We start from the raw sequence: 17,505 nt of genomic DNA on the forward strand, positions 1-17,505 counted from the left end.
GGCCTGAGAATTGAATGGGTTCGTTGTAATATCTCCCGAGTCCCAGGAGTGAATTAGCTAACCCAGCGCCGTTTGCTGAGCAGCCGGGGTCTGGGCACCAGATGGGGGTGCAGGACTGGGTGGGGGTGCTTAGGAGCTTGACTCAGTAAGAGCACAGAGACCCCTATGATGTGAAAAAGGAGTGTGCCCGTGAGTGCATAGTCAACAAGCCCACTAAGGACTCAGGCAGGGCACTGAGGGGACAACGTATGTGATATATGAGGGTCAAGGGGCGGGGGTGGCTTCCTGAAGGAGGTGGTGGCAGGACAGACTCTGACCGGGAGTGGGGAGCACTCGAGTCCACCTTGGAATGTAGGGTAGGAGAGAGGGGAGCACGGCCTGCCTTTGTCATTGGACAGGTGTGGGAAGGAGCAGCTACCCAGAAGTGGGTGGCACTGGGAGGGGCAGAGGGGGACAGGGCAGGAAAGGACATTTGAGACAGGTGAGCATGGAAAGTTCGCCTCTGGAAAAGGGCAAGTCAGTTTGCCTCTGGACTGGGGGAAGGTCCTGAGGTCCAGAAGGGGCGAGTGGAGAGGAGTGCGGGGGAAGGGAGGAGGTACTAGTACAGCCTTGGGGAGGGTGGGATGGGGGATGGTGGAGTCTAGCTTGGGCAGAAGGCACGGGAGCAGGGCAGGACCAGGATTAGGGTGAGGCCAATGAAGCATTCTCCTCAAGTGCAAAATGTAAGGTGCCCCAAATCTCAGTAATCAGATAAATGCTATTTTAATATTATTACTGATCTTTCCTTTTATCTCAGGTGCCAATATAGCCCCGCACTGTTACTGATCTTGTCTTAAAAAAAAAAAAGGTTTTGAATATTTTGTTCATCATGGATTTTTGCATTAATTTAGAGTTCTTTTAATATTGCATTAAAATATTATTTATCTTGAGACTAAATTTTCTGGTGCCCCCTTAAAATTTGTACCCGAGGCGATGCTTCGCTCTCCTCACCCTGTTCCCGGCCTGTGAGTGAGGGCTGTGCACCCACCCCCCTGCCCCTCCTCTAAGCTAGCCATTTGCTCAGTGGGACTCAGACAAGCCCCTCCGCCTCCCACCTCATTTTCCCGCTGTGAAGATCACAGGGTCTGCCCTGTGCAAGTCTTCAATAAAAGCTGCAGAGAAAACAGGCACAGAGAGGGCAAGTAACCTGTCCATGGCAACACAGTGAAACGGGCTGGACGCCAGGTCTCTTTTGACTTTAAATCCACAGGAAGGGTGGTGACCTTGAGGGAGGGGACACAACAATTGTGTGGGGTGTTACTGAAGAAGGGGCAGCCCTCCAGCTGTGGGGTCCACACCACTCTCCTCCCAGTGGGCTGGAATTCCGGAATCAGAGCGACGCCGAGTCCCTGGGGAATGTGAGGGGTGCCGGTTCTCCCTAGAACTGGGCAGCTGCCTTTCCAGGCGCATTTGTTTCTTCATCTCTCTGGGCCTTAATTTTCTCAATTGTGAAAAGGGACAACCACCCCTGCCCCAGGGAGAATTAAGTGCCATCACAGATGTAAAAAGGCTTGATAAATGGTGAGGCACAAGTTGTAGGGGCTGGTCACTAGCTGGGCAGGGATGAGGCCGGGAAGCAGCTGACTGAACAAGAGGCCAGGAGAGCTCGCAGCTCCAAAGGGAGGGGGGGGAGGTGCAGAATGAGGACCTATGAGCTGTGGGGCCCAGGGTGTTGGGGCACAGTTGGGCCATGCTTGGGATCCATGTGGATGGACGCAGCTTTCCTAGGCAGATTGTTTAGTTGGGGCCTTCCTTCTCACTGGGGGTTCTCTAGCTCTCAGGGAGAAAATTTACCTGCCCTGGGGATCTGGGCCCCTGCTCTTACCAGCCTCCTTTCCAGCCCCCTCCAAGAGCAAGGCGGCTCTAGATCAGGCAGGGAGGATGGGGCGAGGTAGGTCGGGGAGGGGGTTGTGTATGTGTGTGTGTGTGTGGGGGGGGATTTGGGAAGACACATGGATGAGGGGAGAAGAGGGTAGGCAAGAAGCTGCAGGCTGGACTGCTCATGGCAGTCTAACCATGTCCCTCATCCCCCTGTGCCCACAGGCCCTTCTCCTCCTGGGGCTGAACCCCGTCTCTGCCTTCCTCCAGGACCAGCACTGCGAGAGCCTGTCCCCGGCCAGCAACGTCTCTGGTGAGTACCCTCACTCTGCTCCTGCAAGAGTCCAGCCCCGCCACCTGCCACAGCCCATCACCTGCCCCACCAGGATTCTTGCACAGAGCCATGCCCTAAGGCAGGAACAGCAGAGATTTCTTCCCTAAGGTCCAAGCAATTCCTCTCTCCAGAGGACTGTGACTAGGTAACGGTGTCTGCCGCGCGCGCACACACACACACACACACAAACACACACACGGGGCGGGGCGGGGGGGGGGGGGAGGGGGAGGGGGGAGGGCTTGTGGCAGTGTGCTGGGTAGTTATCTGCCCTGCTTTGGGGTGGGCAACAGCGTGGGGCTGAGCTGTGGCTCGGGCATCGGGGAGGAGAAAGGCTGTGTTCTGTGTAGAGGGCTAACTCTGTGCCAGACGCTGCCAGAGGTATCTGAGCTATATTAACCCGGGTAGGTGCTGTAATCCTCACTGTACACATAGGGAAACGGAGCACAGAGAAAAACGAGCAAGGGCCAGAGCCAAGATTTGAGACCAGGCAGGCTGGCTTCCAGATACGTCTTCAACACCAAGCTCGATAATGCCTCAGTGAAAATACTGCATAACTGCAAATATGACGAATACTTCTATAACTTTTTTTTTTTTTTACAAAGGGCTTTTGAATAATGGTCTTATTTCATGTTCACAAGAGTTTAAGACTCATCTGAGGGAACTTAGGCATAGGAGAGTTACATGGGGAATTTAGGTCTTTGGCTTTGCCTTGTCAAGACCATGCCTTTTCTAACTTGGGGTGTGACCCCTGAGCCCTCACCCCAGCTCCTGCGATGCTGCTGCTGGGCAGGTGGGAGGTCTCCCTGCACCTGCGAGTCTAAGGGAAGCTCAATCTGTGGTGATTTATTTCCCTCTTTAGGTCTCTCCTCCATTCAGTCCGAAAGGCCTACTCTGTAGCTGGGGTGAGGGGAAGGCACTTGCCATGAATCGCTCACTACAATGCAGGTGGCAGGGAAATTAGATCAGGAGGGGTATGAATCCAGGAAGGCTTTCTGAAGGAGGAGGTTCAAGGTGAGTCTCTGAGAAACTCTGAGTGTGGACTGGCAGAGAAGACCCAATGCTCTGAGTCAAAGCTAGAGTTGACTGAAGACCAGCAGCTGAGTTTGGTGAATTTTCCATCTGGCTGCAAAGTTGGCTAAGCTGGGTCATGGGGAACGGGGAAGTTCTTGAGCAAGAGTCTGGAGTGCTAGTGGAGGGAGACTGGGAGGGAGGCCACCTGCTCAGAGGCTGGGCTTGAGATGAAAGGCCCTGCCCGTAGCCCCACATACATGAGGGCCAGGTCAGGCTCCATTAATTTGCTTGTTGTGTTCAGGAGAAGTGACATCCCTGAGCCACTGCAGGTATCACCTGTCCTTGGAGGCAACAGGCCGTGATGAATGCCATTCATGCGCCGATGATTTGTACTCTGTGCCATTACCTCCATCTTGGCCCAGCATGCGGGGCTTCATGGCACACAATCCATCACCCTCTACAATGGCCTCTGATAATGCGCTATTTGTCTTTGGAACCAAGACCTACCCAGACCAATGGGTACTGGTAGACAGATGGTGAGGGTGGATTGAGGGGTGGGGACAGATGGATGGGCGTCTGGCCGGGGCAGCTAGCACTGAACTGGGGCCTTTGGGGGTCTTCTCACATGCCAGGAATAGGGAGAGGGTGGGTCCCCGGAGCCATCATGTGGCAGATCATAGACTTGGCAACTCATAAAATCATGTCATGAATATGACAATGCCAGAAAGTAATGGAATTATTAACTAATGACAAATGCAATCATGTTATTGACAAGAACCCATGTCATCAGTCCCAAGCCCTGTCTTAAGGTCATGAATAATAACAATAATTAATGATAGCTTATATTTATTTTGCGTCCACTAAGTGTAGACACCATTCTAAGTGCTCTAATCTCATTCAATCATCAAACAGCATAGCCAGGAAGTATTTTTATCCCCATTTTACAGAAGGCTCAGAGAGCTTTGATCACTTGCCCAAGCACATACAGTTACTAAGCAGCCACTCTAAGATTAGAAGCAAGTGGGCCCGACTCTAGACTTTGCCACCACCACGTTATGTGGCTGCCCAGAGAGGCATGGTGCCCAGGGCCTAGTGTGGTCCATCATCCTGGGAGGCAAAGTCGCCCCTGCAATTTCCCATGCTCACACTGGGTTTGCACATGGCCCCTAATTGTCCTCCAGACCTACTATGTGCCTGGCACTGTGCTAGGTATTGGGAATGCAAAAATGAAGAGCCCACAGACCTATAGGACAGGAAGCCCACCCATTTGTCCTGATGAATCACACTACAAAGGTATCTTTCTTCTCTGCCCAGACAAAGAGGAGGCAGCTCAACCACAAGGTGGTAGAGGAGCAGGACTCGCTGCCTGCCCTCTGCCACCCTCTCCAGGCTGGTGACACAGGCAGAGCCCCTGCCCGTTCATCCCAGCAGCACCTTCCTCTGAATGGCAAGCGTGCGTGTGTGTGTGTGTGTGTTTCAGAAGCTGCCTCCCTCTCTGAACAGCCTTGGCTGAGTCCTGCTCCTGGGCTTAAACCAAACAGGAGGCTGGGCTTCCCAGCCTCAGGGCTGCTGCCAAGTGCCCACCTACTCTGGTTACTCAGAAACCCCTGATGAGAGACCCGACATAACTGGGGCGGGAGCCAGGCTCCAGGCTCCCTCGGAAGGACCTGCTGAGCACATCTGCACCCTGAGCCTGGTGGGAAGGGAACTGTGCTACCTGCTTGGAAGAAGACACCAGTGCCCTATCATGCACAAGCATTGAATAGCTACCTTCAAAGGGTTCTTATCTGCTCATTAAAGCAGGCCCCTCCACGAACCTGACTCAGCAAGGGTTTCCTCAGAGGCAGGTGGGAGCCACCCATGCTACGCCTCTTCCCTCCATTCACAAGCGTTTGGGGGTAGTCTGACCACACTGCCCCCATGAGCCATGAGAGTGTGGAGTCCCATGCATCTTCTCTGTGCACATGTGGGGAGGGAGGAAGATACAGGACCAGTGTTGCATTGGTCCACTTGACTCTGCCCCGCTCCCCACCCCCAAGTGACAGCAGTGTCAGCACGTTAGGCACACCAAGCACACGCCTGCCTCAGGACCGTTGTCCTTGCTGTTCCCTCTGTCTTGAACACTGTTCCCCAGATATGCACATGCCTCCCTCCCTCGTTTCCTTTAGGTTTCTCCTTAAGTGCGCTTTAGACACAACCAATTAAAATAGAGCTCCTGTCTATCTCCTCATCCAGCTTATTTTTTCTCCATAGTATTTCTCATTGCTGAACAGATCTGTCTGTTTGGGTGCAACCAAGTGCTATGAGGGCCGGCTGCCCAGGCTGGGGCCAGCTGTGGTGCAGTGGGAAGAGCCTCGCAGACATTAAACACCAACATTCAAAACCCACTTATGCCTCTCGGTGTCTGTGTGACTTTGGCTAGGCCATGTGACTGCTTGGGCCGCCGTTTCCTTATCTGTAAGACAGAGAGAATTAGCACCCATGCTGGCAGGTGGTGTGAGACCCACAGAGTAGGTGCTACAGAATCCACAGTCCAGGGGCAAACAGCGACGGCCCTGCCCATTCTCACCCCCAAACCCTAGACCAGCTGTGGGTGGTGCCAGGGCTCGGGGCATTGGCTGGTGCCTGGTCCTCAAGGCCAAAAGGGCCATCTGCTCCGTGGCCGGTCCCTGCCTTGGCTCTGGCCTGGTCCTGGCTGTGGCCGGTGCTCAGCCCTGCCCTGCCCTCTGTTCTTCCTGGTAGGGACTCTGGGGAAATGTCCAAGGCAGGAAAGAGAGGGAGAAGGCAGAGAGGGAGGGGCAACGCGACTGACTGTGAGGGTGTGTTAGGCGAGTCCCAGGTGCTGCCACACGTGACATACAGATGACATCCCATTTAATCTTCCCAGTACCTAGCTCAGGAGGTACTTGAATGAATGAGTAAATGGACAACCTACTGAGGAAGGTCCGATGGTGCCGTTAAATCAGATGGTGTATATATAAAGTGCCCTTCACACAGTCAGTCCTCAATAAATGTTACTCATTCCCCAATGCCCCGTGGACTGTTCCCCTTCCCTTTACTGGCACAAAATGTGGTGTCACAGAAAGAGCACTGGATTTAGGGTCAAAAACACGTGACTCTGTGTCTTGGTTCTTTCACTCATTGACTCATGACCTCAGGCAAGTCACTTGCTTCCCTGGGCCTCGGTTTGCTCATCCGCCCAAAGGGGATAATGCCATTGTAGGGTGGGTGAGGATCCAACAAAACATATGAAGGAAAGTTCCAGAAGCAGAGCATGGTTCATAATATTACCCCTCCATTCCCATGGCCACATGCCTCCAGTTACTCCCTCTTCCGGGCTCAGCACTATCGACATGACCATGACATTAAAATCTTAACATGCTTTCCTCACTCCGTGAAGCAATTCAGGGACGCTGTGCTGTGGCACAGTGCCAGGACTGGCCCACCCCAGCCACCTGGCCCACCGTCTCCTCATAGCCATAAAGCCCCAGTCCAGATTTCTTTCTCTTTCAATTAAACCACTTGGCCTCAAGGCCTCTACCCCTTGAGCCCTGATTTGCACGAACACCCTGTGAATAGCTTTGATTAGAAAGGAAAAACCAGCATTTGGTCCAAGTGCTGCTCAGCACTGCCCTGCATCCAGCAGGGACAGGACGCCACTCTAATCCAGTGCTGTTTCCTGAGAGACTGGGGCCGAGCTAGGCTGGGGAGGAGATGGCAGGTGGGCCCAGCCAGGGCTTGGCAGCTGCTGATGCCCAGACCTAAAGAGGCAGACCCCACATTGGTTCATGGCTCTCCCTGGCTTGTCTGTGCATGCATGTGCCACCCCAGGTTATTAACCCCTCCCATTATGCAAGGCACCCGGGGCACACTGTGCCAGCCCTATGCAAGAGATAGGCATCAAAAGGCAGAGAAAGGAGGGGGGGCCAGAAATGTGCTCAGTCCAGCCCCTGCCCATTGGAGACCAGAGGTATTACTGTGGCTTCAACTCTGTCCCAACACACACACTCCACTTTCTAATTCATCTGCTTACATCCTTTTAAAAGTCACAGGCCCCTTTAGAATCTAATGAAAGCCAAGGTCCCTTTCCCAAGCAAAATGTACATATAGACCAAGTTTTTCACTTAATCTCAGAGTCTCTATGAACCCTGAAAGCTTCCATGAACTGCGATTAAGAATTTCTGATCAGATCCAACCACTTCATTTTACTGTAAAGACACTCAGGTCCAGAGAGGGCAAGTGACTTGCCTACGGTCACACAGCAAATTAGTAACACAGCCCGGTCTGAAGTCAGGGTTCCAGACTCCTGGTTCAGTGTCCTTTCTGCTCCCCTGGATGGTGTCTCCCTGCCTTTTCTCCCCGTGGTCCCTTCTCCGTCCGTCCTCTCAGGGCACAGCGCAGACGACAGTGCAAGCAGTGTGTGGTCAGTAAATGTGCTCATCAGGCCAGCTGCAAGGCAGGCCAACTTCATTTAGCTGGTTCCTCCCTGCAGGGCTAGAGCAGACATGGTTTGGTTCTGAAGACGTGTAAGGGGGACTGGGTCAGGGGTTGGCTGGTTCCTTTCCACTCTGTGAAGTCTGAGAGCTCAGGTCTGCCCCAAGTGACGTGCCGAGAAAAGTGTCCTCAGGTTACAGAGCAGAGGGTCCTGAAGCATGTCCAGCCTTCCGCTAAATGCCAGTCAGGACCTCAGCTTTTAACATCACCTCCTGCCATCTCTGTTCCTCCTCTGCTCTGGAATCTACTCTGGCTCCCTAGTGCCATCGCATCAGATTCAGATTCCTTCCCTGGTGTCTTCCCCTGCATAGGATGAGCGGTCTCTGCACCAGGGCCAGCGCTCCTGTCCTGTCCCCCGTTGGTGTGTGTGGGCCTTTCGGGAGGTGGGGAGGACACTGGAGTGGGGATCTTGCTCTGCCTCACCAGCTGTCTCTGCCCCCAGGACTGCAGTGCAATGCATCCGTGGACCTCATTGGCACCTGCTGGCCCCAGAGCCCCGCGGGGCAGCTGGTGGTTCGACCCTGCCCTGCCTATTTCTACGGTGTCCGCTACAACACCACAAGTAAGGGGGCCTGTGGAGGACCGACTTGGTGGAGACGGGGGAAATAATAATGACAAAAACGGTAATAACAATACCTCTCGTGGATACAGCAGCCACCATTTACCAAGGCCAGCTCTGCTCTCCTGGGCACTGTGTGTTCACATTGCGGATTCTCACAATACCCCTGGAAGACACTGTATATAACTGGATAGTGTTCATTATGCAGCTGAGGCCTCTGAGGCTCAGAGAGGTTAGAAACTTGCCCAAGGTCACCAGGTGGGAAGAGGTGAAGCTGGACTTGCATGCAGGTCTGTGTGACACTTCCTTCTGCAGTTGACAAAGTCAACTTGAGCCTCCAACAACCCCATGAGGGAGGGCGGGAATCCTCAGAACAGGCCCAACTTTGGGATGAGAACCCTGAGCTGAGAGCTGTTATGAGGCCAGCCCAGGTTATGAGCCTGGAGGCGGAGGACTCCGAGTCATGATCTGCAGCCATGTTGGCCTCGCATAGGGGCCCACAGGTGGCATGGGGGTAGGGGAGGACTAACCCAGTGTTCAGATATTTGATCCCTTTGTAAACACCTTGCTCCCCTGAGGCCCTAAGCCTCCACCTCCAGGCTTTGCAGCTCCTTGCTATGTCACCTGTCACCCTCAGAATTAATTTGCTCTCCCCTGTCAATGACTCACAGCCCCTGCCTATTAAGACAGCAACACCTGCAGGCCAGAGTCCTGACCTGTCCAAGGGGAGGGGGGATCCCAGGTGGGCCCTTGGGTCTGGTGGGCCTGAGCTCAGAGCCCCAAAAGGGTACAGGGCAGCCACAGACATCAGGTGGTTCACTCTGAGACAGGCTATGTGACCTTTAGCACACCCTCTCTCCCCCCACCCCCCTTATGGCCCTCTGCCCCCTTTCTGAGGATGGCGAGGGATGGATGACATGGCTTCTAATACTTCATTAGCTCAAAGCTCCCAAGTTCCATCTCCTGCCCCTCTCTCCTTTACCAGCTGGACTAAGGTTAGGGTTGGGGGCTGCAGCCAAGAAAGGGTTGGAGGGCCCTGGGGAGGCATTGGGGCCAGACACGAGGCTGGAACGGCCAGACCAAGCAGCTTCATGTGCCTGGAACCCACAGAAGGAGAAGAAAGACTGGTAGGGGTGTGGGGGGACCTCAGGCAAGAGGAAGGGCAGAAGGACCTCAGAGGAAAGCTTGGGGTGCACGGCGGCCAGCCTCCAATTTAGTAAGGCCCATTTCACAGTTAGCAAATGGAGGCAGAGGCTGTTAGCTGCCCAGGGTCACAAAGCTTAGAAGCAGGGCCACACTGAGAGTCAGAGCCCTCCTGCTACTCCACCCACAATGCTGTGTACCTACAGGAAGGAGGCAGCACTGGGGCTGGTGCATTATGGGGGTGTGTTGGAGGGAGGTCCCGCTCCCTCTCAGGTACCAGGTCCTGCCTTTCACCTCCAAAGTGATTTTCATGTCTAGCCCTCCCTGCCCTCAGTCCCAGTGCCACTGTCCCTGTCCAAGATACCCGATCGCTAACCTTTGTTTTGCATCTGACCCCATCACACCCCTGTTTGGAGTCACCTTTTCTATGACTCCCCATTGCCTCCATGGCCAAGTCCATACGCCTGAGTGGGGCTGGCCAGGCTCTCTCTAGCTGAAGCCCCACCAAATTATAGCCAGCCCTGGCCACTCCCTGTGAGCTTCCTCCACTCTCGTCCCCAAGGACGACTTGACACGCCCCAAAGTGAGTGTTTTCAGAGCTTCGTGCCTGGGCATGTGCCACTCAATTCGCCAGCCCTGCCTTAAATGGAAGCCGGGAGTCCTGGGTTCCAGCCCCAGCTCCGTGTGTAACTGGCTAAGGAGCCTCGGCATTCGCACTGGGCCTCAGTTGCTCCACCTGCAGGGTGAGAGGGAGGTTTGGGTGGGGTGCTCTTCGGCCTCCTCTGTCTTCCCACTGTGATCCCAGGAGAGGAGCTGGGGGAGATGGTCCCTAGTCGTGGGGGTTGGGCCAGCAGATCCCCCTCTCCAGATGCCTAGTGCCAAACAATGAGGAACATGCCCGTGCGATCAATAGTGAGTGAGAACCCAGAGTTGCACCTAATCATTAAACCCTAATTAATTTATTTACTGATGAGGTGCTGCTGGGACTTCCTGGCCTTCTCCTTAATGCCCTCCTTCCCGCTGCATCTGATCTTCAAAGACATGGGGAGAATTTCCAAAAATATCCATTTTCCCATGATTCTCCGGGAAGACTGCTCAGCTCAGCAATCAAAGACAAGGAGGTCGCATCCTCCCTGGCAACGACTCCCTGCTTGTCAGGCCTGTTTTCTTTCAGGATCGCCTCCTGCCTCCCCACCAAAGCCTGGTCCCTCTGGATGACCCGGCCGGGTAGGGACTCCAGCTCCTGGCCCCACGTGGGGGGTGTGAATGGGGGGCTTAGGCTAAGAGCATGGCTCTTGTTAACCCCACCAGTACCCCCTTTGATAGGGACAAGTGACACGTTCTAAGTCTTACGTAAATACAGCTCCAAGACAATAATAATAACAATCACAGCGCACGCCACCTGCCGGTGGAGCTCCAAGCACTCTGCATAGTCAACTACAATGCTCACTCAACCAATCGGCAGAGCTGTTAAGATCATTCTGGTCTTTCAGGTAAGGAAGTTGAGAGGTTGTGTGACTTGCCCAAGGTCACACGGCTGGTGAGGGACGGGGCCAGATTTTGAACCCAGACTGTCTGGGTGGAGAGCCATGCTCTTAACACAGCTTTGTTCTGCCTCGCTTAGACAAGAACCACTCCCCCAAGCCCCTTTCTTTGCAGACACAGCAGAGACACTGAATCCCCTGGTTCCTTGCCTCCCCCCAGACCCCCCTGAAAACCCTGTCACTAAGCTCTCAGCCCTCTGGTAGCTTATCCTTCATTTAGCAATTAGGAGAGAATGAGCAGCTTCGTAGCCACCTCTGCCCAAGGCTCAACTCCGCTGAGACTTGGGTCCACTGGCAGAGAAGCTGAGCAGAGCTTAAAAAACCCATTTAGCCTGTTTCCCCACTGGCCTGCTACAGAGGCGTGAGCGGCCTTTCAGCAGAGGGGCTGGGGAGCAGGGTTAGCAAGGAGGCCTCACAGCTTTGCAGCCCTGGAGGCCAGACCCTGCCTCCCTCTCTCAGTGATGCAGTAGCATCTCCCCCCACCGCCCACACCATCATCTCCCTCTGGTCCTGATGCTGCCAGCGGAGAGGCAGCTCCCAGGCTGGACGGCCCCTTGGGGGTCCGCTAGTCCAGCCCTCCCTGGTGCACATGAGCAGAGGGGCCCCAGAGGCCAGCAGGCCCCAGTTCCTCACGCAGCACAGCAGCACTGAACCGGCCCTGGGCCCCCACCTCTGTCTCCCACACACTACTCTGCCCCTGCCAGGCCCCAGGCTCAGGGACTGGGACTTAGGCAGTTCTCCCAGCTGTCCTCCTGCCCCATGACACAAGGGTCAGTGGGAACTGGGGAAAGGCCTGCAGCAGGACAGAGGCTCCAGCGGAAATGGCTCAGGACTCAATTCCCTTCCAGCCAGTTCTGCCTGGAGTGAGGAATTAAGTCAAGAAAATATCTTTAGAGCCACTGATGCTGGACGGGGTACAGGGTGGGACAGGACTACCTTTACCAGCAAAGGAGGAAGACTTGAAATTGGGATCTCTCTTGTCCCTTCCCTACTGGGTTTCAGAGTCCTGGTGACACGCCCAGGGGGGCCCTTTGTGCAGCTCTTGTCATCCCAGAGCCGGAATCCAGGCCTCAGACCATGGAGCTCTTCCCCATCCCTAGACGGTGACAGGTCCTGGGCTGTAGTCCAGCTGATGGCTGCACAGACCCCACCCCTCCTTGGGCCACTCTTCTGTCTTTTCTCCCCACTGCCATGTGCCAGTCTGTGAGCCAGCTGTAGAGGTCCTAATAATGAGACACTTGTTATGTGAGACCCACCCCCTGTGAGGTCCCCAGCACACCCCTGCTACCTGTCATTTCCTGTCCCAAGAGACCTCTACCAGGGATGTTCCCAACATGGGGAAATGCCCCCATGGGGGCCTTCCCCGGAACCTGCCCTGCGAGCCTCACCCCCGTGGAGCACGTGAGGACCCCCCACCAGAACCTCACTGCAATAGTCACCATAGGACACCCTGTCATTTCATTGTGCCACGTGAGCTGCCACCACATACCCTTCTGCCATATCATGCCCAGCCTGGGGAGTGAGATTGACTCATCAGACCTCACCATTCGTTTCTGCTGTCACGTGAGACCCCAAAATGGGAAAGTCCTCAGAAGGGCACCCACCACATAATCTGCCACCACATAAGGGCTTGCAAGGGAAGAGCCCAGTGAGCTGGTCAAGACTGCCCAAGGGCCAGTCTCATGGGCATGACCGTGCCAGCACGTGTGGGCAGAGCCCTGCCCCCATGGTCAGGCGCTGAAGTCCACACTGGGCCCCTATTGGAACGAGGGGGCAGAAAGAGGCAGGAAGCTGGGGTAGTAGGGAAGCCCCTCTCCCCAGCTTCACCAGCAGTCAGGCCCTGTGCTGGCCCAGGTGGATGGATAGATGGACAGGGGGAGGGGCAGATAGATCCCTAGTTGCTATTTGGGAGAGGAACCGCGGGTCACTCTGCCTCTCTCTCCTTTGTCCAGACAACGGTTACAGAGAGTGCCTGGCCAACGGCAGCTGGGCCGCTCGCGTGAACTACTCAGAGTGCCAGGAGATCCTCAGCGAGGAGGTGAGGCTGCCATGCGGCTACCAGGGCCCCCAGCCGAGGTCGTGCCTGCTACTTGGCTGGGAGCCGGTCAGGGTGGGGGAGCCAGAGGCTGATGGCAAGGCCCTGGGAACTCAAGCTCAGATATCCAGGAGGGAAGCTGTGCCACGTGGGCAGTAGGCAGTGGGCAAGCTGATGCGAGGAGTCCTCGTTCCTTCCTTCCTTCCTTCCACCTGCTCACTGGGACAGGTTTTCATCCATTTTCCACCTCTCCCGCCTGAGCGACATATCCAGGTGCAGCCAGGGGCTATATCAGAATCGAGGATGGGAGTGGGGGCAGTGCAGCTTGAAAAAGCCCTTTTATTTATTTAATCCTCACCCGAAGATATTTTCCCATTGATTTTTAGAGAGTGGAAGAGAGAGGGAACGACAGAGAGAAATATCGATGGGAGGGAAACACATTGATTGGTTGCCTCCTGCACAAGCCACGACCAGGGCCCGAGCCCTGGAGAAGCCTGCAACCGAGGTACATGCCCTTGACCAGAATCAAACCTGGGACCCTTCGGTCCGCAGGCTGACGCTCTATCCACGAGCCAAGCCAGCTAGCGTTCGAAAAAGCCGTTTGGAGAGCCTTTTAAATAGGCAAATGTTTTTGAAAAGATGTTGCTTACACATAATATAGAATTCAAAGGTACAGACGGGCATACAGAGAACGTCTCCCTCTCAACCCAGTCACTGGGATCTCTCCCAGAGACAACCATTTTGCCAGTGTCTTTTTTTAAATATATATATATATATATATATATATATATATATATATATATATTTAATTCTTTATTAGTTAAGGTATTACAAATGTGTATTTTTATTGATTTCAGAGAGGAAGGGAGAGGGGGATAGAAACCTCAATGATGAAAGAGAATCATTGATCGGCTGGGGATGGAGCCTGAAACCCAGGCATGTGCCCTGACCAGGAATCAAACCTGAGACCCTTCAGTCTGCAGACCAATGCTCTATCCACTGACCCAAACCGGCTAGGGCCATTTTGCCAGTTTCATAAATGTTCTCCCAGAGACATTCCCTGCATATTCGAGTAATTAGGTGCCTATATTCTTTTCTGTTTTCACCCAAACGTTGCATATTATACACCCTGTTCAACACCTTGCTTTTTACATGTAAGCATCCACCTTGGTGGTTGTTCCACACCAGTACATAAAGAGCAGCTTCATTCTTTTTTACATTTGCATAATATCACCTCCTGCAGATGGACTGTAATTTATTTACCCATTTTTTATTCTCAGTCTCTGGTTGCTACCAAGTGCTGCAATGCATAAACTTTCAAGGTTGAGATTTGGCAGATGCATGGGTGTATCTATCTTCCTGGTGTTGCTGCCCTGCCCCCCTGTCCCTGCCCCTACATCTCCACCCACCCCTTCAGTGGGTGCTGAAGAAGGGTGTCATGGAGCTGGAAGCCTGCGGCAGAAGGGAGGATGCGCCAAGCTGTCTGAGGAATGTCAGGCTTCTGGGGTGTAGAAGAGAGGGGCTGGACCAGGCAGTCCTGGGAATTCCTGTGCCTGAAGGATCTAAATTGGACGGGACCCTGGAGACCCTCCATCCCATCTTGCCTGGGAATAAGAATCACCGGAGCACCTGTCCAAATACAAGCCAGCCCCCAGCCTTGCCAGGGCCCTCCCCACTCCCAGGACGCCCCATTTCCTCTCGGAGCTACTGCAATTAACCGAGCACCCCGTTTGGTTTCTCAGCTCTGGGCCCTGGATAAGCCCTAATTAGGCGCCAGCGCCCAGAGGGATTGATTGTAGGTCATGGACTGGCAGACCAGCCGCCTGTGAAATGGGAGTTGTGAGGGCGCCCAGAGGCCAGGCTGGGGAGGAGACCGGCCCACAGCCCTCACCACCAGAAAAGCCCCAGTGTGCCACACCGCGCCACCTTCCTCAGTCTCAGGTCTCCAAACTGGACAGGGACAGGGTGCTGGTCAGGCCCCCAGGGATGGGCTGTGTCCACACGTTTCTCGGGCATCCCAGCGGCTCCTGTAGGTAGCGGTGGCTTTCTCTCGGGAGGTCAGACTGTCTCTCGGGTGTCGTTAAGGTCTCTTGGAGTGTCACATCCTGGGTGTCTCTCTGGGTGTCACGGACCACCTTTCAGGGTGTTGCTGACCATCTCTGCCCATCTCTTGAGGTAACATTGCCATCTGCCCAACACCCTCTCGGGCTCTCTGCACGGTGACCCCCCACCCCCACCCCCAGATGGCTTGCTCCTCCTCAGATGGCATCAGGCTGATGTGGCAGCTGAGAGAGGGCTAGAACCCCGCCTGGGCCTCTAAGCCAAGGAGCCACGCAGGGCAGCCCTTGAATGGTTTGGTCCAATTCTCCCCTTTCATCCTCATGAGTCCCCATCCTCCCTACAGAAGCCCAGGGCAGGGAGAGCGCCTCTGTTCTCCGTCCCTGCCTGTCCCCCAAGAAGTGCAGGGTCAGGGGACAGGGGAAGCAGGGTCTTTAAGACCAAGCAGCACTGGAATGTGACTGCCAGCTGGGTGGCTTGGGCCAATGATGCAGCCTCTTCAACTGGAAAAACAGGGACAGAAGGACAGTCTCCGAGGGCAGTTATGAGAAAGAAAAGCAGTGACATCTGTAGAGTTCCTGGCTCCGTGTCCAGCATACAGTAGGTACTTAATAAATGTACCTACTCACCCCAAACCACCCTGGCACGGCCTGCTGGGGGGCTGGGGGGGAGCTCACAGCAGGTGGTGGTGGAGGGGCTCCCTGCACACTGTGCTCATCACTCACCCGGGCCAGGGCTCCCGCACGTTATTACCCAGGGGCTTCACCGTGCGGATTTGTGGAGAATTTAATAAAAGTAATTAAGCGCCAGGCTGGACGTGTGCATAGAGTCTCCAGATTTGGCACCTGCTGCCAGGTGCTCAGAGGCCCTCCCCATGTGCACGGCCCCCTTCCTCTCGCTCTGTCTCTCTGGCCTGCCTCCATTTACACCTCGCTGGGTCTCAGCCCCTCCGAGCCTGAGTTGCTAATGTGACTTCCTGCCAGGTTCCTGAAAGCTTCTGCCAGGGAAACCAGCCCCTAGAGCAGAGCCTCTGAGCACTTGGGCCTGGGACCTCAGAGGCCCTGCAGTGAAGCTGCCCCTGGGCGGGGCCGGGGAGGGGGGAGGGAGGGTGTGGCTCAGATGGCTGCTAGAGGTCCCACTGCAGAGGCACGTCCCTTGGGTGAGTGAGTGTGGGTCTCAGTTTTCTCATCTGGAAGATGGGTGGGTCTGGACTTGATCCCTCGGGACCATCGATGTATGAAATGAATGAAGTTGTAACATTGGGGACTTTGTTCCAGTCCTGGGACAGGATCCCCTTCACTTCGGGCAGGGGTGGGGCCTAGACAGGGAATTATAGAACCTGAGAGGGGTTCTGTGGTCTCTACCGATTCTGCGGATGCTAATCCACAGCCACTCTCCCCGTCGCTGATGGAGGCAGGCTTCAGCTACAGCAGGAGGGAGTGAGGGGTGATGGAGGAGGTGGTGGCTCCACCCAGAAGTGGGGGGAGGAAGGAAGTCCTGGAGAGTTGGTGTCTGCACCCCCCGGGGCCAGAGAGTTTGACCTGAATGGAAGTGTGTGAGCACCCCTGTGAGCCATGCACACGCGTCTGTGCATGCAGAATGGGGTCCCTGTGTGATGTGGAGAGTCAGTTAACAGACATTCGTCCAACAGCACGGAGCAGTGGACAGAGAGTGGGATTCAGGGACAGACAGGGAGACACAGTCCCAAATTACACAGTGCTGCTCCAGGGCAACGTGAGGCACATGGGGCTCGGGGGGGGGGGGGGCTACTGTTAGCATTGCCCACTCTGTCCCGGCCACCGTTGGGTCTTTGCCAGTGGGCACAGGGGTGGGGCTGCGCGGGAGCCTCACCTCTGCCCTCTCTCTGGCCTCAGAAGAAGAACAAGGTGCACTACCATGTCGCTATCATCATCAACTACCTGGGCCACTGCGTCTCCCTGGTGGCCCTCCTGGTGGCCTTTGTCCTCTTCCTGCGGCTCAGGTGAGCAGTCCCTGGCACTGTCCCTGGGCCTTGAGCAGGGGGAGAAGTCAGGTGCAGGGGCTGCTGGGCAGAGGAGTCCCGCCCCTCGCCTCCGTGGGAGGGGGTAACAGCTGTAGAGTCCCAGGTCTCTGGAAACCTCGGACAGGGCCACTTCTGCCCTCTTGCCAGTAACTGCCAGGGGCAGGCAGGGGGCGGGGGGACGGCCAAAGCATCAGGCTGAGAGCAGCAGGGAGACGTCCCACTGGAGGCCTGTGTGTTTTCTGACCCTCGAACCTGGAACCACAGGGAGGGGAGGAATGCCCATGGGAGAAGGGCAGCCCCTGGTCCTGGAGCACTGGCTGTGGCAGATTCTGCCCCCAGAGCTGAGGTCTGGGCGGGTCACAGGTAGGAAGGGCCATGTGTGACTTAGCCGGTCAGCCCCACTCTGAGGCTCAGTTTCCCACCCATATGTCTGGGCTGGAGTGGTGCTTGCGGCCTGTCCCTCCTCCT

General features: G+C 55.3%; 1 protein-coding gene across 1 annotated transcript in view; it reads left to right on the forward strand.

Annotated features, from left to right (window-relative positions):
• CRHR1 (corticotropin releasing hormone receptor 1) overlaps positions 1 to 17,505 on the forward strand; it is a 38,233-nt gene that overhangs the window by 15,290 nt on the left and 5,438 nt on the right. Inside the window, exons 2-5 of the mRNA XM_081109993.1 lie at positions 2,083 to 2,170; positions 8,139 to 8,258; positions 12,895 to 12,980; positions 16,910 to 17,016. Of these exons, the coding sequence (XP_080966119.1) occupies positions 2,083 to 2,170; positions 8,139 to 8,258; positions 12,895 to 12,980; positions 16,910 to 17,016 (401 nt within the window). The remainder of the gene's footprint in view (positions 1 to 2,082; positions 2,171 to 8,138; positions 8,259 to 12,894; positions 12,981 to 16,909; positions 17,017 to 17,505) is intronic.

The sequence above is a fragment of the Myotis nattereri genome (genome assembly GCF_964212035.1).
Source record: "Myotis nattereri genome assembly, chromosome: 16".
Taxonomy (NCBI): Eukaryota; Metazoa; Chordata; class Mammalia; order Chiroptera; family Vespertilionidae; genus Myotis; species Myotis nattereri.